We start from the raw sequence: 20731 nt of genomic DNA, 5'->3' as shown, positions 1-20731 counted from the left end.
GGTGGGGTGCAATGTCTGTTTTTGGCTAGAACAGCAGAGCTGGGAGAAAGGGTTAATCCTGCCTACACAGAGAGATACACACTGTGTTGCCAGTCCTGATTCACAGGTTTAATGTACCAACAGCTTTGGTCCTCTCCCTCCATTATTGAGGCTGTCCGTACATTTTATCACAATTAGGGCTTCATTCTTATACTTTTATTTTTCAGTACTGAGGTTAAAATGTTAACAACATCTTTTTTAAAAAAAACCATACTGGAACATTGCCCTCTATGCACACATTTCTGACATTGGATTTGATATGCTTTTCTGTACTTCATTGCAAATAGTAAAATGGGTTTCTTATCTTGAACAGTTTGTCATCTTTAACGCTGCGGTATGAAAAAAAGCAACCTGAGATTCTCTGGAGGGTTTATGCATTATTCAATCTGAACAGAATTCGAACCAGTCATTGAGAGTGAAAATTAAATTTTAATTCGTTGCCCTAGCAAAAGGATATGTATATATACACATATCTATGTATATATTTAATATAGCCCTAGAAGAGGAATCTGTTTGCTTAAATATTTGACGGTTACTGGGTCAGAGACCTCTGCTGATGTTTCCCCTGCCATTCATTTTTCTAGAAAGAACTCACAGAAGATGAAATTGAACCCAGTTTTAAGAAACTATTTAGGCAATTAGCTGGAGAGGTGAGTAGCTTAGTTTTCCATCAGGTTGGGGGCCCGTGGCTTTTTTACAAAATGTACCATCTCCAAGAGCCAGAATTCAAAAATGCAGAACTAGATCTGGGAAAACATGCTGATTCACAGTGAAAGTAGAGGTGATCATTTAAAGTAAGCCATTGTGGTTGTTCCTTCATTGCCCACAGGATGCTGAGATCTCCGCTTTTGAATTGTGCAACATTCTGAAAAAAGTCATGGCAAAACGTAAGTTCTTCTCTCGCAGTCCTGTGAACATCCACAGTTCCCCACAAAATCAAACGTGAATGCTGAAAACAGAAAGAGTACATTGTTTGTGTGTAATAAGTGTGTTGTTTTTCTTTGCAGGCCAAGATATTAAATCAGATGGCTTCAGCATTGAAACATGCAAAATAATGGTTGATCTATTAGATGTATCCTTCTTCCAAAACTACAGGCTTTCTGCTTACAGGGCCAACATAAAAGGGAAGGGAGTGGTTTTTGGTTTTTTAAGACCTAACTGTGACATACTTTGTCAACATTCCCTTTGATTTGATGAAACACCTTGTAGTTATGAGATACATGTTCCCACCCACCTAAGGGAGAGAATCGGAAATGCTTTATTAGGGGAGGGGAGAGAATCTGATTCATTCACAACTGCAGCATTTTAGCAGATATCTAATATCTGAAGGGGCTTTATATGGATCAGTGCTGGGACACGAGTTTTGCATGCAGGCAATACACTTGTACCAGAGTTAACATAATACCTTCAGCTGATACCTTGAAGATGCACTGCTGGTCAGAAGAGACAATATTGACCTAGGTGTCGCGTTGATATGAAGTAGTCCGTATACATAGTGTCATAATCAGTTATTAATTTATATACTGCTACATGCCAAAATAGGTTCTTTCTTTCTATATGTATGTATATATAACAAAAGATATACAAACTGTTAAAATATAAATAGCCTTATACACAATAAGACAGTGCCATTAAAACAATAAAGTGATAAAAGCAGGAGACTCTGGTTGAGAAATAATGACAGAGATGTCCCTCTGTAAATGTACACACCTTCAAAGGCAGGATGCCAATACAAAAGAGCCTCTTACATTTCAACAGGGAATGCGTTCCATGTCACTGGTGCTGCTAGTGAAAAAGCCCACTGCCATATCACCATAAGTCAATAATCATACTGTGGCAAGAGTTCCATTTGTTGAGGCCAATGTCCTCGCTGGGCAACCTGAGCCCAGAGTAGCTTAGGGCTTCATATGAAAGCTAGAATGCCTTAAAACTGGCTCAGTAACTAATAAGCAGCCAGTACAGGTCCCTCAGTACTGGTGTGGTATGTACCAACTAAGGGACACTACTGTGCCCATGGCATTCTGCTCCAGCTGCAGCCTCTGAACCAGCTATAAGGGAAGCCCCACACAGAGCACATTGCAGTATTTTATAAGCATGAGGTTACCCACCTGTGAGTCACAGTGGCAAAGCTATCCTTGTCCAGGAAACTGCACCGTTGACTCACCAGCTGAAGCCGATCATAAACACTCTCTGCCATGGAGGCAACCTGGGTATTCACAACACGCCTGATAATCTGGTAGGTGTCAGGAAATTTGGAGTTCTAATCAAGTTTTGATGCTGGTTGCTTTTTAAACATGTAAAAATACATCAGGGAGTTTACCAGTACATAGGAAAAGGAATCTAGAATGGGACTGGCATTGTTATCTACTCTGATTTTCAAAAATAACCACTGTTTAAAAAAAAAGGGGGGGGAGTAATTAGGTTTGCTTTGTGAAATCAAAATATCCCTAACTAAAAACAGACTGATGGTAGCGGTAAGCTGGGACTGAAGGAATTTAATGTACTTTGGACAAAGATTCAGAAATACCAGGTAAGAAGACATCTTTAAATGAAGACGTGTGGGAGACTTGTTACCTAAAACATACTTTGGCATCTAAGACTCTGGAAGTGGGACCTGTTAGCGCAGATATGTATGAACAGTGGCCTTGTAGTGGTTACTGCGATCAGGGTGTATAAATGCACCATTAGCAGTAGCAGTGCTCAGTTATGACACTATTATTAGGTCACGTTTATGGAGCGCAAGAGTAACTTTAAGAAAGACAGGCATAGCTCTTTAAATTCATCCCAGAAAAACGCCCGCAAAAATGGAAATAGATTAAAGCAATGGAAGGAGCATTTTATGGCATCATTGCGAAGCACAGAGATTGTTTTGTAGAAAGATTGCTCTGCTTTGAAGTGCTGTCAGGCCTCTAACTCTGGGTTTTGTGTTCTGCAGAAAATTTATAGGGACATGGATGTTGATCGCTCTGGAACCATGAACTCCTATGAGATGCGGAAAGCCTTAGAAGCAGCAGGTAGCTCTTATACAGTTACAGTAAAGTTCATAAGTTTATTGTTCTATCCAAAGGCCATAACAAACTTACATTAAGCAACAGTATGACTAAGATAATACCAAACATGTAACCGTAATAGAAAAATCTTCAAAGACGTTGCCAAGTTCCTGAGAATTGAAACGGTTTCCCTTGCGCATCTCTGACAGCTCGATATTGCCCTTTTAAAATCCAGTTTGCCGACATCCTTATGTAAGAGAGAGAAGTTAGCAGAGATTCCAACAAACTCAAATCCAGCTTGAGTTCAGATTAAAGCTCCGAATCACCAATTTCTAGCAATTTTATCCAATTTCTTTTTTCTTGCAACCTGTGCATAGAGGGACACACGGTGTGCTAAAATGCTATTATTGTCACATGAAAGAAACCAAACCATTTCTGCTGGGGTGTGCCTGCTTGCTTGTTTGTATAAGAGGCAGGCTAACAAATCATGAGTCATGTTTTCCTTCTTGTACAGTCATCTCAAACAAAGGCAGCTTGGGCTTTATACAGTGATAGGCTTATTAACAGAAAATTGGCCTTATTCAGGGAGCAGGCACACATTTCTGCTCATCATCCTGGAGACAGCATAGCCAATTTAAAAACCAACAAGAACCAGCTAAGATATGTAGCTTCCAGTGCACAAACCTTATGCTTATTTGATCAGGGTTTTCTAAAATACAAAATGGTTGGCAACCCCTACCATGTGTTTGGTCACACTACCCGAGAATGCACCTGTGCCAATGAGATTCTGCTTCCTTGTGCTGTAGGTTTTAAGCTGGATTGCCAATTGCACCAAGTCATTGTGGCTCGTTTTGCTGATGAGCAGCTGATAATCGATTTCGACAATTTCGTTCGATGCCTGATTCGACTGGAAACTTTGTTCAGTGAGTATCTCACAGCCGCAGCATCCATTTATATTAAGATCTCCATCCTAAAACCATGTTATGGATTTTTTTTTAAAAAAACTTACTGTATTTCCAGAGGTTCGGGGGGGGGGTTGTCCTGTGTTTCTACACAGCAAGTTCCTGTGGTTTCTTCTTCCTTCGCTGTAGTCTATTCACTTTGAGCCTGTGGACAGTTCTATCTTTAAATATCTGTATAGCGCTGTACGTGTTTAATAATAATCTATGCCTGATGGCATAATGCTTCTTATGGGTGCAATAAGGTTTTTGTACGTTACATATAGTAGCACACATCAGGTTGGCTGCAATTTCATTCAGTGCAGAGTCCATGTCAAGCAGCTTAGACATTTTTTTCACAGTCCTAGTGCAAGATTGAGCTCTTCCCATATCAACTTATACATGCAGGTTGAAGGTGTAGTTCAAATACCATTGGCAAAGCAGTGGCTGCCCAAACAAAACAAAACAAAACACCTCACCTGTGCTGGCAGCTCTATGATGCTGTTGTAATGTCTGCCATTACAACACTCCCCTGCAGGAAAAGCTAAATTAGTCACCTTCTGAATGTATTTTTGGCAGCACACAAGGCACTTATTTTATTTTCTTCCATTATGAGTCACTTCCTATGAAACGTCTCAAAGTGATTTAACAAAAACATTAGCAATGAAAAAATATATAGAATAAATGCTTGCCCAGCATGGCTTCAGTAATGACAGATGATATGGGCCCACATGGGAGGAGGCCACACTGCAGCTTCTTCCAGCCACATGGCTGGCTTTTGGGAGGGGGGCTGTTGGCGTGGAAAGAAGGTGGTCTTCTTCCACATGGCCAAATTATGTTCCCAGTTGTTTGCTGTAGTGCAGAGGCACAAGCAGGAAGGGAGGGACCATCATTACCCTTCTCACTGCAGGGAAGCCAGATGAATGGACTGCTCAGACAATTTAACTGCATCTTAAGGTGTGAGAACGAGTTCAAGATGAAATAATCCATATGCCAATGGTAGGAACAAGAAAAGCAAAAAAATAATAATCAAATCCTTCACTAAAAACCATATGGCTCTTCATTAAAAAAAAGAAAAATGCAAAGCTACAGTAGTCAGCCTTCAAGTATATATTGTGATCCTTTGACAATGAATGCTTTTTAGTATGAAATAATTTAAGTCTTTATGATGATGATGATGATGATGATGATGATGATGAACTTGCAGCTTTCACCCTTATTTCTCATGCTGAAACCTTTCACTGCTGCTTTGTCTTTTCCGGGAAGCCTCCACTTTGTTATTAATACTCTGCTCTTCTTTCTCTCTCCTCTCTATGCAGAGATATTTAAGAAACTGGATACTGAGAAAACAGGAACGATACAGATGAATCTTGTCACTGTAAGTTATCCCTCCTATCAAGATCCAAAAGCACAATTCTAGCAGAGGCTAGAGTCACTTCAGAGGAAGAACTGCAAAGTTTTTGTTTGCAATTTGCAATCTAGATATGTACAGTATTTGGCATACAGGCTAGACACTAGATACTTTTTCTTTCTTTTTTACCAAATTTCCAGGAACATCCAGCAGAGAGGAACACATTTTCACCCAGAGCTAATGATCACTTGGAAAGAAAGTGATGTTTGTGTTCTCAAAAGCACAGGGCAGTAGATTTTGCACAAGGTTTAAGATTTTCCTGCAACTATTGAACTGCTGGTTCAATATAATCAGGGGCATGAACAGGCACCAATGAGCCTTGGGCCAGGGTACACACTCCTTCAACCTCGTTTTGCATACAGAACACCCTTGCAGGTTTGAAGTGATGTATGAGGCACTAACACACCATCACCCTTGGTCAGATGTATGTAGAATAAGTACACTGGTGGAATTTGTGTACTGCTGCTTTATATGTACTTCCTCCTGAAACATATAATGTGGCAGATGAAAAATGGTGCCCCTGCATCTCTGAAGACAAAAGCACGTGAACTGGCTTTTACAAGCGCTTCCTGTTTGTACTTCTGCAGATGCACCAAGGGAAAAACAATCCGGGATTTCAGCCGACTCACACAGGCAGAAACAGCAGTATATAGCTTACATGCAAACGTTCTCCATCTTGCGTTTTCCCTTTGATCATATGGAAGCAGCATGTGAACATACATGGACCAGATACATAAAATTACTGAGTCCATTGCAGAGCTGCCCAAGCCAAATTTAAAGCTTTCTCTGTGTCTGAACAAGCAACCAAATGGCAGAAGTCTCTCATATGCTGGCAGATTTGCAGCTCATTTATTAATCATTTTAGGGGTGCAGTAGTACATTTCCTACTCCTGATATATTTTTCATTATCCACTATATCTGGGAGCAGGCTAACAATTCCAAAACTGTGTGTGAACTGAGCAACATGTAGCCTTTTGGCAGGATAACACCACAGCCAGTGTCATCTGATATATTGTAAAGTTAGCAGTCCTCATTACATAGGAATAAAACACCAAGAGGGATTAGTGTTCATTCTTTTCTTTCATTCTTTCATTCTCAGAAGCGAAGCTGCCAACAACTTCTTCTATAGAGTGAATTTCACTTCCTCTTTAGCCTCAAGTGCTTTTTGCGGATAGATAACTTCCTTTTACGAAACACATACTAAATTTGGTCTAGCTTCACGGAATATATTCCAAGAGGGCGGAGGGACACTTGTTTGTAACATGTTTTTCTTTCTGTCCCATAGTGGGTGTGTTTTACTATCATATGAGAAGCCATGAGGCTCAGCTGAAGATTCTCCTAGGAACGTGAACATCAATCCAAGACCAAAATGGAGCGCTAAAAGAAAAAAGCTATTGCATATCTTATATTTATGAATGAAGCTGCTAAGCAAGAGAAGAATACTGAAAAAGCAAAATGAGCACACCGTGGAAGTTACTTACCTTGGTAGCTTCTGTATACAAGCTTTTAACTTTTTATGTAATTCTATTTTATTTGCTTGAGCTAATTTGCTTAAGTTTGCTAATTTCAAGAAGTTAGTTTTAAATGAAAGCTGATGAGTAGCGGTCTTCTTTTAAATGGCAACATGGAGCATTCGTCATTCAGCCTACAATTATTCAGAATTATAAGAACCTAAACATCTGAAGATGCATCCTCAAGATGCTGAGCAATAAACTTACACCATCAACTTCACTTTCCAAGCCCAAGTACAGTATTTAAGAATGCTACTTGAACTAATCAACTAAAATCAGTTTCGTGCCAAATATTACATGCATTATACCAACCTTTAGTTTTCACCAGATGATATTTAAATCCCAAACTTTTTTAAAAAAGAAAATGTGGAATGATGGTTCTTAAGTGAAGTAACAATATTCTTGGTTTGATCAGCAGGACATCTTCATAGCTTTAATGAAATCAAGAAGTCTGCACTTGATCACCATGAGCAAATTTGCTACCAGTTGGATCCATATCAGCAGCCATTCAGAAAATCATCATAATAAAATGTATGCTTCCCTTATGCATACTACAACTAAATGAACTATTGACTGAAAGATGCTTACATTCCCCTAATACATAGGAATTTTAAAAGGTAATTATAAAGTCCACTAGCAACATTTAAACTGCTGAGAATTGTGTAAATTCCTTAGGATTACATAGCATCAAGGTGTCTACTGCTGTAATGTGTAGACAGTGATAAATGAGCCATTTCAGAAAAGTATGGCACATGATATTTTCAAGATTTGATAGCGTTCTTACAAATGCTAGAGGGTTCACACATCACATACCAAGGCAAAGGCCATATCCAAGGTATGGATTTACAGAGGGCAGCTGACCTGTTCAATTTGCTGTTAATCCAATGTGTTGTTCCGCTAACAAAATTGTTAACACGCCACAATCAGTTTTGAAAAGACATGCAAGAACGTTTTTGGTTTTCCAATTTGTAAATCAAATAATTTCTAAAGTAATTTGTGCTCCAGAAGAGAAACTCACTTTAAAAATGCAATGTACACGCACAGCAGATCTCTCCTCAATCTGCAGGCATGCCAAGATTTAAGCAGAAGCAGCAGGAAGAAAACTTTCTGGGTAAGATCATATGACTAGGAAGCCTTCCAAAAACCTGGTTTCTTTTACTGGGTAATTAACTGAGCACTTTTGAACACCAAGAAGAAGTAGAAGTTTGCTAAACAAGACTGAGGAGTCAGCACAATACCCTCACAGCCTATATAACACCCTAGTGAATATCAAGAGGCCATCAATATTGTAGTTATCGAGTCCTGAAGCTTGGAAGATCATCATTCAAGCAGGCAGGTTATTGCCAATACAAGTAAACAATTTTGATACAAGGGGTTTTCTTTGTAAACGTATTTTTAAAAATCTCAATGTTAGCAGTGTAAACTAATCAATTTGGGATAAACCAACATGGCTTAGATACGAGGCGCAGTGCAATTTATAGAAATTGCAGGTCAGAGAGAACATCTTCCAAACCTAATAACCACAGAATGCTGACTATATAAAGGAGTCACGAACTGTAGTCTCTCTTTCATGTGCCCCTGTCAGCACATGGAGGGCAACTCAATGACAGAAGCCTTGTGAAGCCGAGTGTTGAAAGCTGACACCAGACAAATTGGTATTTCTGAAGCAAAAATTTAATCACAGTTAAGAATAAAAAGATAGTTATAACAAAATTTGTGAGATGTAGAGTACACAGGTTTTCTATATCGAACGCTCAAGTTACAAAACACAGACAAGATTTATTTTTAAAAAACACTATAGAAACTACATTACTTGCAGTATAACACATTTCAAATACTTTGGAAATCCTAAAATGCTACTGCCCTTGAAAGTTATTGCTCAAAACTGAATTTAGGTTCCTTATTTATTAAGATGCATTATGTCATTTTCACACCATTAACTCGGCTACTAAAATACATTCCGTAAGCAGAATGTTCATTATTTGTTTCTGTACGAAAAGCTTGGTTAACTTGCACTGGGCCCTTTTTTAGAGAAGGGAACCAGAGGAGCAAGAGAACAACTGTCTAGATGAGCAATGATTGGTTCTTGCTGGTACATTAGCATTAGGGGGGGGGGAGCCACCTGCAGAGGCAAAAAGGGCAGCGACTGACCAATAGGGCTTAGTTTACCTAAATGGAGCTAAATCCATTTGCTTGAAAGTCACATTCCAGATTGGGGAATGTCTTCCGCCGCTTGTGAATGCACTCTATCCTTCATCTGTTTTCAAAGCACACTCAGTATTGCTTTCATATCGCACTGTAAATAGAAATGTCTCCCAAGATTGGTGCAAACCCACAAAGAATGCATTCTCTTCCGTAAGAAGGATAAACTCGTCCTGCGGCTGGTACTTCATAAAATCGGTTCAAAATATTTTCACGCCAAGCTTCTTTGCCTTGGCTTAATCCTTGGGTAGAGCTGGGGAGGGAGAAAGAGAATAAAATAAGCAATTCAAGGTACGTAAGACGTGCTTAACAAATCCTGGATACAGGTGACTCTCAACTTATGCTGGGGTTACATTCCAGGGATAGCGCATAAAGCCAACATCACATAGAGTCAAAACACATGGAGCTCAATGGTGGGTGGGATTGCCAAAGTCTTTCCCGCCACAAACACTTCCCAGCCCCTTTTTATTTCTCATTGCCAAGCATATAAAGATGAATGCATACAAGTTAAATGCACGTTAACTCGTGAGTTACCTGTATGAAAAGGAATAGATCAGCAGGATCTGTGCCTATTTTACTGTGCAATTTATATTTTGTAAAAACACATACGTCGCCATAGCAATTCCTACTGATCTACCAATTCACTTTTTTAAAATTGCTGCCAACTCCAGGGAACCTTCACATCCTACAGGCCTGCATCAATTGCTAGCCGCAGCCAAGTGGGTATGAATAGCAGAAGCAATGCTTCATATCAGGGTGGCCCAACACACAACTCAAGGGCTGCATGTGGCCCATGAGGCCTTTTTGGGCAGCCCTTGGCAACCATGTCTACATCTTAGACCTGCTACCTCTCAACCACCTTCTTTAGTGACAGAGAAAAGAAGGAGGCAGCTGGGCTTGGCAGCACTCCTGGCTATTTATATTCCTCCACAGGAGGAGGGAGAGGGAAATCCTCTTTGCTGCAGGGCTGCATACCAAAAAAGTTGCCGTACTGACTTTTGAAACTGCTCTGAATGGAACAGGGTGGCAGGTACAAGGGGAGGCAACATGCATTCTCCCACGGCCACCTTGGTCTTTGCCCACTTTCTTATTCTTTGCAGGGAAGTGGGTGTTAGTTTGCCATGTGTCATGCCTTGATCTGACCAGCCTCTTTACATAGCAGGGCTTGCCCTTCCCTTGAAAAAATTCTTTATTAAACCACCTCAAGGCAAGAGGTGCTCTGCTAGTGGGAAACTGCATACCCTTTTCTTGCTTATGCACTCTTCTTCTTCTTGACCCTGTGCTCTGGGCAGAGATCTGCCTTCTTGTACTCTGCAAAGCACTATGAGTACTGATGATGCAATAAATAGTTATACAGTGGTACCTCGGGTTGCATACGCTTCAGGTTACAGACTCTGCTAACCCAGAAATATTACCTCGGGTTAAGAACTTTGCTTCAGGATGAGAACAGAAGTCGTGCTCCGACGGCACGGCGGCAGCAGGAGGCCCCATTAGCTAAAGTGGTGCTTCAGGTTAAGAACAGTTTCAGGTTAAGAATGGACCTCCGGAACAAATTAAGTACTTAGTCCGAGGTACCACTGTACATCAAGTTCTCTTGCACACAGTCCCTTTTATTTCATTTGGACCACCTTGGAGCCAACTGATCCAAGTGGGGTTGAACAGTCCATACTAACAACAATGAACAGTATCCAAATAACATGTCCCATCAGCACACAGATTTACATTTGTACAGCCAAATTTCCCACATGCATGCCGCCCCAAATCTGCTCCGTACAGTTGGAGAAACCCCTAAAACAGAGGGGAAGGGTACATTGCAGAAGCGCAAATCCTTGTGCTGACAGGATGTGTAAGTTAGATACTGCCCAAAATTGGCTGCTTACCCCCCTGTTTTGGTCCTTGGTACATGGGACAGACTCCTTGACCACACTCAGAAGTGCACAATTTTGGGTTGCCTTAGGAGCTAAGCACTTCATCTGCAGAGAATCTGGGAGTCTGGAGTATGTTTTTGCCTTGTGACAGGTTTTTGTAAAAGGTGAAAGCTGATGTCTTTGACACAAGCCCAAAGGGAAATTTAAGAAACCACATCTCCTTTGCTTCCCGCATATTCTCCATGCAGAAAAAAAGTTTCTTCCTCAGGAGCTGAGGTCTGCTGAAATCACAGGAGAAACGCCACAGGCAAAACCAATTAGCTGCAATTACCTTTTACCCTCCATTTGCAGAGAAGGGCATTTCCAGGCATTTCTATTAAGTTGCTCTGATTGTAGGGCATGCTTACCTGGACTCCGGAAATGCGTATCAGCATCAAATGGGAAAGTAGTTATGAGAAATCCCAAGAAGATACAATAAAACTGCTATCCTCCTGTTGGCTAAGTATCTTGAAGTGAATGTCACTCAACATCTCAAGAATATCAACCATTTCATGAAAATGGCTAGAGCATTTCACTAAGAATGCTCAACAGTGAGTGGAAGCACTAAAGCAAAGCGGACATTCAAATACCAAACTAGTTTAGTATCTTGGAGCTCTACGGCAGGAACCAAAATGTTACACAGTTGGGCTGGGAGTAGCAAATGTATTGTGATCTCAGAGCAAAATCCCACACCTTAATGCTGTGATGGACAAGTAGCTTGGCTGGCAAGCCCTCTAAGAGCAGATCACGTGCTAACTGTAAGACCCGAAAACTTAGCGGCAGCGTGCTCATTTTAAAAAAACACACGATTGGTACAGCCTGACACTTCCACTTATCTGCAGAGAGCTTAAGCGAAGTATTTTGAGACTTTTAGCCCTGGACAAACATTCTAGAAGCATAAACTGATACAACAGCAAGAGACTCATTTGCAGGCCACTTTCAGCTGTCAACCACTGCTTTAGTAGACAGTGCATTAAAATGGGCATAACCCATTTCTTATTTTAAAGCTTGTTTGGTTTTTTGCAGGGGTTCCTTGTGCCTTACTTTGTTTTGGTCTATTGCTATAGCACAAAAAACAGCAGTGCTGCTATGCAGAGATGTATTAACAGGAGGGCAAACTGGGCAGCTCCCCAGGGCAGCCAATGGGGACAGGCAGCAGCAAGCATTCTGGGGCACTGTGGGGATTAGTAGCCTCCTTTCAGATGGTGCAAGAGGACTTTGCTTTTTTTACTGGCACAGAAAAGGGAATAAAACTGTATGGGGAGAAGGAGGTGGTGGTGGTGATGATGGTGAGCAGAATCCCCATCCGATTGGCTGGTTGGCGGTGTTTTTCTGGCCAATGAGCATGCAACAGGGCTCCAGTCTGGGCAGGTTGACATGTGAGCTCCAGTCTCCTTGCCATGTTTGGTTTATTTTACTTTGAGTCGCCCCACTGCCACCATTAGAATAGATAGAGTCTAGGGTGGTAGGATCTCCTTCCTTGCCCTGAACCGGGGAGAGAAAAAGGCTGCAACCAGCAGTGCAGGGGTGGCTGGTAGACTGGCTTGGATGTGAGCAAGATGCCTGGGCAGCAGCTACTGAAGAGACAGTCACAGAATCAGGAGGCAGCAAACCTTCCCTCACCTGAGCCTCCTCCCTCACCTGTCTTGGCATGGAAAAAAATGGTGGGAGCAGCAGGTCTCTTCTGCCCAGGGGCAACACTGCTATAAATACACCCCCTACTTCAATGGCCTTCATCCAGCAGCCATAATTCATTATTACGATGCTTTATGGAGTGTTTGCTTCCCTAATCTAGCAATAACCTCAAAAAACAGCATTACAGGATAATTTCTAACTCTTGATGTGACAGTCAACGCTAAAAGTAGATGATCACTGTCTGATGTGAAAAGGGCATACTGAATTATTAAATTATCAATCAGTAATGAGGCAAAAGGCTTAACCAGGGAGGACTATGGGTTGGAAAAACAAGAATGTCAAAATATTTAATAAAAATACTAACATGTTATCTGCACAATATTGGAAAGAGTTGTTTGAAGGGGGGGAAATTGTGTTTGAAGACTGTTCTCAAGAGTTCTAAAGATACGTTTGGTGAAAGTCATTTTAAGCACAGATAAGCACCAGCAGAGCAATATTTCTGACAAATACAAGGATGAGAAGAGATTCAGTTTATAAAGCTGATTTTGAAAGAACAAGGATTCCAATCCTTCAAAGCTGGCTTTTGAAAATGTTCAGGTTTGTGAACACATGAATTATCTGTTTTGAGGATGTAGCACCGCCAGGAATCAAATACCAATCAGCTGAAACCAAGACAAGTTAAGACCCTACCAGCACTGGCGGATTATCTGCCAGACCAGAGATACTAGACATGTATAAAAAGATTAACAAAGAGAGGACTTAGAAATAAAGTGATGCCAAAGTCCATCTGCTACTGTTTTACTGTATTGTGGAGGCACAGAATGATATAAATGGAAAATATAGTCCAAAGAGATTTGCCACGTTGCTGCAAGGGCAGCAAATTGAAGAAAAGAAAGAAAAGGGAAGAAAAGAAAAGAACTCGAAACACAGTTCTCCCTGTAAAGAATGGCTTGTAACTTGTTATGAAACTCTTACTTAGCCTCAAAATGATTAGAAAATACAAGGAAGCCACTTTTTTAAAGAAACAAAAAACCCTGTATAAACACACAAGCAAAACTCTCCTCAATCTGCAAGCATTCCAAGATTTAAGCAGAAGAAGCAGGAAGGAAACTTTCTAGGTAAGATCACATGACTAGGAAGCCTTCCAAAAGCCCTGTTTCTTTTACTGGCTAATTACAGAGCACTTTTGCACCACAAGAAGAAACAGACATTTGCTCAAAAAGATTGAGAAGTATACCCTCAGCCTATAACACCCTAGTGAAAAGATATCAAGAGTCCATCAGTATTGAAGTCCTGAAGCTTGGAAGATCATAATTCAAGTGTGTTGCTGCCATTATGGGATACATCCTAACCTACTTCACAGGGTTATTATGTGGATACAAACAGAGGCAGACAAGTTATAAAGCCAAATGGTGCAAGTAATGGTTACAAAGTAATGGTTACATTGCTTTGCAATGGTTCTGATGCTAATTTTTACTTACCCCAAGTAAATTACGTGGCACATATCCTTCTTTGTCGTTTAGCTGTGCCCACCACCACTCTATTTCTTCTTCATCTTCCCGGCGAAGAACCATCATGCAGTCTCCTCCTTTCATGGACAGTTCGTCATCGTTCTGAGCTTCATAATCCCAGAGAGCATACACAACTCCTTTGTTCATTATTCCCATTTTCTCTTGCACTCCTGCAATGCAGAAAGAGAGTACTAAGCAACTGATTCGTAACAAAACATTTCTTCATTTTAATACTCCAATATGGGAACTGCGTCCAATAGGGACGCGGGTGGCACTGTGGGTAAAACCTCAGCGCCTAGGACTTGCCGATCGCATGGTCGGTGGTTCGAATCCCCGCGGCGGGGTGAGCTCCCGTCGTTCGGTCCCAGCTCCTGCCCACCTAGCAGTTCGAAAGCACCCTTAAGTGCAAGTAGATAAATAGGTAACGCTTTATAGCAGGAAGGTAAACGGCGTTTCCGTGTGCTGCTCTGGTGCCGGTTCGCCAGAGCAGCTTCGTCACGCTGGCCACGTGACCCGGAAGTGTCTGCGGACAGCGCTGGCTCCCAGCCTCTAGAGTGAGATGAGCGCACAACCCTAGAGTCTGTCAAGACTGGCCCGTACGGGCAGGGGTACCTTTTTTAATGGGAACTGCAGTTTGCTGTGGTCTTTCCATTAACTGTAAACAGAGGTAAGACCATTCTAATCTTTGTGCTAGTTGTAAACCTAATAGAGCTTTTCCAAAAGGCTGTAGGGAGTTCCCAACCAATTAATGGAGCAATACACTAACTAGAAAGAAACACGAAGTGCGGAGGGGGGGGGAATCTATCTGGAAAGCATGTGAAAAGACTTCCTAAAACAGCAACAATTAGCACACCATCTGTGTTGCTATTGCTTCTACAAAGTAAAAAATTGTGTCCAAAAACTGTCCAAAGTAAACGTAGTAACCTTAAAAAAATAAAGAAGAGACCAATAATTGTTGTCCATGGAGAAGTTATGAGAAAACAAAAGAGGACCAAATAATGTTTTGTTTTGTTTTTAACCAACTAAGGTTATATTTGGTAAACTACATTACTAGAGGCCAGGGACTTGACATGCTTGATGGATCCACAAATTGGAACAGAAGCAATCCTTATTCTTTGGCTTCTAAACCCATGGAGGAAAACCACATAAAAGCAATTCCAGATTAGTGGGAATCTGGAGAAAGGACTTTTCTGTTGTGATGTCCAGTATTATGGAACGTTCTACATAAGAAAAAAGAAAAAAGCCATGCACCTACTTTGGAGTGCTTTCACCAACAGTAGGAAGATCCCTCTGTTTATCTTGACCTTCCCTAAGCCAGTCAACTCCACAGCTGAGTATAGATTTGAACCCTGGTCTCCGCAGTTCTAATCCAACAGTCTTAACTGGAACGCCACACTAGTACATACCATAAAGAAACTGGGAGCACTGCGTGTAGCCTTCTTCCATTTCTTCACACTTGTCTGCCGCAGTCTGCAGGTCACTGTAGGTTGTGGCAAAAACAGCAGCACCCGATTCCACTAAGAATTTGCACACTTGGACGTTATTGCAAGATGCCGCACAGTGCAGTGGGGTCCTGGGGATTGCAAGGAGGAAGCAAAAGTGACAGAATGTTCTGACTGCCTTTGACTATCAAAATGTGAAAAATAGGGAAATTAAAGCTTGGTGGCGGGGGAGAAATTCCTGATTCTTAGGACAGCTCAGTGTTATATATGTTGACAGGCAGAGGCTCTCCAGGGCTTCAAATATGGCTCTCTCTCTCAGCCCTACCTGGAGATGCAAGAGATTGAGCCTTGAACCTTCAGCACACAATACAGATCCTCCACCAATAAGCTTCATCACTTCCTCTTACCAACAACTACTTCGAATGTCCAAAATAGGCACCCACTTTCACGCATTCATTCTATAATATCCAATTTCAACTTGAAGAGACACTTTTGCCATCTATAATCCCAAACATCCCTTCAGTGTTTCCCCAACCTTGGGTCTCCAGCTGTTTGTGGACTACAACTCCCATCAGCCCTGGCTAGCAAGACCAGCAGTCAGGGATGATGGGAATTGCAGCCTGAAAAAACAGCTGGAGACCCAAGGGTTGGGGAAACACTGGTTTAGACAGAAGACAAAAGTCTGACCCAGAGCTTCATTCCAGAGCTGTTCAGACCACCAACTATTCTGTCCGACTGGTACCCACTCCTCCCCTCCAGGAAACGGAACAGAAAACACAAGAAAAGCAGCAATATTAGTGGGATTGTCATATCTGAACGCTAACCTGAACAGCGTAAGAACCGTCAGGTTGGAATGCTCTGTTAAGAAGCCAAAAATTGTCCTTACCATCCATCACTATCTGCAGCATTTACGTTGACACCAAACTGGACAAGGAATTTCACGATCTCTGTATGGCCAGCACACACAGCATTGTGAAGTGCAGTGATGCCCTCATCATTGGGCAAGCTGGGATCTTCAACCTGTAGAGAGAGAAAGAGAGACACTGGGTGCTAAGTTTAAGATTTCCATTAATCCCAGTGCCTTTTCATACACCCCAGTTTGTTGGTGTAACTCTACTACCATCTGAAAGTGTTCAAACGTGGAGCTCTCCTATACCGTTTCTTGAATGGCTGCAACCAAGAATTCATGCAGCTTTAGCCCTCAATATGGGGAAACATGGAATTCATACCTCGTAGATGATCCGCTGAACAAGGTCAAATTCTCCTTCAAGAGAGGAATCAAGAAGCAAAGCAAGGGGGTTGAATTTCACTCGCATTCCATGGGCAATCCTGTCTGAGCCAACTTTGCGCAAATTGGTCCTCTTGCCCTGGAGAGGAAAAGACGGCAAAGTAGTTTGTAGGAGCTTTTTGCAATGGGAAAAAAAATGCAAAATGATTAAAAACTGATACAATTAGCACAATTCCATCTCCTTGGGAATCTAAAAGCTTTGATTTACAATAAACAATAGTAGTATTGTGCTGAAAATCTCAATTTGATAAAAAGAAACGCCTCAATTGGATAAAAAGAAGTTTGCATACTCCACCCTCGGAAATATTTCCCAAATGTAACCATTGTTATCAGTAAACCACGTCCAAGCGGTTTCGAGAAAGGGAGAAGCACAGCAATGTGAACAATAGGGAGTCGCTGCCATAATCATAGAATTGTAGACCTGGAAGGGACCATGAGGGTCATCTAGTCCAACCCCCTGCAAATGAAGGAATCTTTTGCCCAATGTGGGGCTTGAACCCACAACCCTGAGATGAGGAGTCTCATGCTCTACTAACCGATATATGCCAGATTATGGCTGGAATGAGGAAAGCAGAAGCAAGGTACAAAGGGTGCCGAGAAGAAGCAGAGGGATAAAGACACAATCAAACAAAGCCAAATAAAAAGTTACCATGTATGTTTTTCTTTGGCCACAGGGAGTTTGCCATATTCATCAAAATGTCTTTTAGTCTGAAGGGGTGGGGCCAAGAAGAATGACTGTGGTTTGAGGTGGAAAGGGAAGAGTCAAGGGATCCATTTAGACGATGGGTTGGCAACCTAAGGCCCGGGGGCTGGATCCGGCCCAATCGCCTTCTAAATCCGTCCCACAGATGGTCCGGGAATCAGCGTGTTTTTACATGAGTAGAATGTGTCCTTTTATTTAAAATGCATCTCTGGGTTATTTGTGGGGCATAGGAATTCATTCATTTTTTTTTTTCAAAATATAGTCCAGCCTCCCACAAGGTCTGAGGGACAGTGGACCGGCCCCCTGCTGAAAAAGTTTGCTGACCCCTGATTTAGACCCTGTGCCCATTGGGACCTGGCTGCTTGAAATACAGCTCAGATCCTGCCACGCTATCACAGAACCAAAAAGTTGGAAGGGACTCAGGATTTCTGTGTTCAGTACTTATTTCGTAACCAGATATCCCCAGCTGGTTGAGAAGCAGCAATAAACACTATTCAGAGGCATATGTAAATTTTATTAAATGTCAGGATAAAAAAGAACCATGTTTATTTTTGTTCAATTCACACCACAGGAGAGAGGAGGGTGACTCTTCTCTTCTTTGCAGAATCTACTTTCTTGCAAAAACTGGTGTGGGTGTGTGGGTGGGTGGGTGGGTGGGTGGGTGTGTACACAATTAATACCAGTCAATACCAACGTTGCTAGACTGGGGTTACTTATTAACATAATGCTGGCACAGCTCAAATAGCAGTTCCAAGGGGCAGTTATATCCAGTCCCAAAACATGCTAGATGATTTAAAGCAGCAGGGCAAAAACTGTGGGAGGAATGAATGTTGAAGCTGGCCCAAAAGTGTGGGAGATGCCAAGTGGGGTAAAAAAGAAGAAACGGAGACTTGTGTATGAGCACAGCGCACAGAGACAGGATATGTGACAAAGGCACATTGTGTGAAAAGGGTGGGGCAACAGCTGCCAATGAGCACTGCATGTGCCACCTGAATACATTACAAATCTGACATCAGCGCATAGTGAAAAGGGAGGAGGACGTGACTCACAATGTCGTCTTCTCTTCAACTACTCTAGAATCAACAGAATGCCAAACTTTGAAACATCCTAATGGCTAGAATTCCAACAACCCATGCCTCCTTTCACAAGATATTAGTTGCACAGGCAACCAACTCAAAACTGGCACAAAGCAAAACACGTTCTGGGAGTGCATTATTAATGTCCAGTATGTCCAGGCCCTGGTAACAAACTAGCCTAGACTATGAAAACTGTGTAGCAAGGAATTTGGAGATCTTTCCCCTCTATTCCAAACAAATAAAACGTAAAGGGACCCCTGACCATTAGGTCCAGTCGTGACCGACTCTGGGGTTGCGGCACTCATCTCGTTTTAATGCCCGAGGGAGCCGGCGTACAGCTTCCGGGTCACGTAGCCAGCATGACTAAGCCGCTTCTGGCGAGCCAGAGCAGCGCACAGAAATGTTGTTTACCTTCCCACCGGAGTGGTACCTACTTATCTACTTGCACTTTGACGTGCTTTTGAACTGCTAGGTGGGAAGGAGCAGGGACCGAGCAACGGGAGCTCAACCCGCTGCGGGGATTCAAACCTCCGACCTTCTGATCAGCAAGTCCTAGGCAAAGTGGCTTAACCCACAGCACCAGCCGTGTCCCATTCCAAACTAATGGTCTATGACAAATTTTTGTGCTTCAACCTTCTTGTAACACACGAAGGGACGCCATTAACAAGACTATACCAGAACGAATCTCAAACAGAACATAGTCAAATATTCAGCCAAAGAGACAGAGGTGGCAAAAATAATTGTGGGATGCAGGAGCAAATAAGGTTCTGAGGGAGCAAACTGACTTGCCATGTGCAAGCTGGCAAGAAAAGGGGCAGGAATGAAGAAGCTCATTTGCATGCTTCCGGGTTCTCACCTTTACTATTCCCTAGTAGCTTGCATTTCCAACAAGATGACCCAGAAACATCACTGAGGATATCCAATATTATTAACCTAACACCTGCTTCAAGAGGAGATGCTACATAAAGCGGCTTCTACCGTGGGTGTATCGAAGAATCACAATTAAAACTTGTTCTGCAATAAGAACAGCAATTCACTGGACACAGCGAGGCACATCTTTCCCTTACTTGAGTTGGAACAGGGCTTCCACCAAATGAAATTAAAAGATAATGCATCACGGCAATGTGTGGTGGGCAATCATCAGACCTGCGTCACCTGGTCTACAGAGAAGCATCACAATATACCACCTCAGTGTTAAGTGCCTAAAACAACCAAGACGAACTGTTTTTACTTACAGGTGGCAAAGAGAACTGCCCCGTGACTTCGGGAGGTTGCATGCTGAACGAGTCCTCTCCCAAACTCTCTGGTTCTCCTGAAGGGTAGGGAGGCGGTGGGTAGGGCGGGTACTCCTCCATGTACATGTCTATGGGCAAGGGAACGTCCAGATTCGGTTCTTCCATTTCAGGCGGAGCGAGGGCGACGTCGTCAGAAATCCCCTCAGGAACGCTCTCTAGGCCTGACGGAGGAAGAGGCCCTGCATTCTGGTCGGCATTTGGCGTTTCTGCCTCTTCTGCAATAGTTGGCTCAGGTGAAGGAGGAACTAACTCTTTGGCCACTTCTGTGCTTAAATAAGGGTTTGGGATTTCCGCTGAGTTTTCAGCGGCAGCTACGGAAGTTTGCTTCGATGGGTAGGATGGGGCAGAGATAGTCTCCATAGCAGCCAGAGTTGTTCTCTGGTACAAGAGCTTTTGAATATTGGGGCCATTAGGACCCTCTGGCTCAGTAATAGAACTACGCTTCTTCAGTGGTCTTGGGGCGTTGGATAGCTTCTTCCTAAGGGCTTCCAGATCTGCATCACTTTGATTTCTGTAAGGATTTGACAAGAAAGGCAACAGCTTTGTTGGGCTGAGTGGACGAGGAATACGCTCCGTTTCATTATTTTCACTGGCTGAAGCTGTAGTCTCCATTTCAGGTTCTGGACTGCCTGGCTTGCCTTGAGTAGTTGAATAAATATTCTCAGCCTGCTGCTGTTGATTTGGGGGACCGGCTCCAGCAATAACTGGCTTTCCATACACTGAGGAACAAATCAGAAAAAGGAAGCCGTAAATAGTTTGGCAGCAAGAACAGGGAAATGCAAA

The 20731-nt window shown here is 42.4% G+C and overlaps 2 protein-coding genes across 3 annotated transcripts in view; one reads left to right on the top strand and one right to left on the bottom strand.

Annotated features, from left to right (window-relative positions):
• The window catches only part of CAPN2 (calpain 2), a 34432-nt gene extending 26550 nt beyond the window's left edge, over window positions 1–7882 (top strand). Inside the window, exons 14-21 of the mRNA XM_081857801.1 lie at window positions 624–689; window positions 869–926; window positions 1047–1111; window positions 2501–2569; window positions 2975–3053; window positions 3836–3952; window positions 5287–5345; window positions 6664–7882. Of these exons, the coding sequence (XP_081713927.1) occupies window positions 624–689; window positions 869–926; window positions 1047–1111; window positions 2501–2569; window positions 2975–3053; window positions 3836–3952; window positions 5287–5345; window positions 6664–6687 (537 nt within the window). The 3' untranslated portion in view covers window positions 6688–7882. The remainder of the gene's footprint in view (window positions 1–623; window positions 690–868; window positions 927–1046; window positions 1112–2500; window positions 2570–2974; window positions 3054–3835; window positions 3953–5286; window positions 5346–6663) is intronic.
• A 663-nt stretch (window positions 7883–8545) lies between these two features.
• The window catches only part of TP53BP2 (tumor protein p53 binding protein 2), a 65588-nt gene continuing 53402 nt past the window's right edge, over window positions 8546–20731 (bottom strand). For both annotated transcript variants that reach the window (XM_081857778.1, XM_081857779.1), the window contains exons 13-18: window positions 19889–20667; window positions 16816–16953; window positions 16473–16606; window positions 15551–15717; window positions 14115–14314; window positions 8546–9344 (exon numbers count right to left, since the gene is read on the bottom strand). In XM_081857778.1, coding sequence (XP_081713904.1) covers window positions 9303–9344; window positions 14115–14314; window positions 15551–15717; window positions 16473–16606; window positions 16816–16953; window positions 19889–20667 — 1460 coding nt within the window. In that variant the 3' untranslated portion in view covers window positions 8546–9302. The remainder of the gene's footprint in view (window positions 9345–14114; window positions 14315–15550; window positions 15718–16472; window positions 16607–16815; window positions 16954–19888; window positions 20668–20731) is intronic.

Source organism: Podarcis erhardii (assembly GCF_964252035.2).
Source record: "Podarcis erhardii genome assembly, chromosome: 3".
Classification (NCBI taxonomy): Eukaryota; Metazoa; Chordata; class Lepidosauria; order Squamata; family Lacertidae; genus Podarcis; species Podarcis erhardii.
This window is presented reverse-complemented; position numbering and strand designations above follow the sequence as displayed.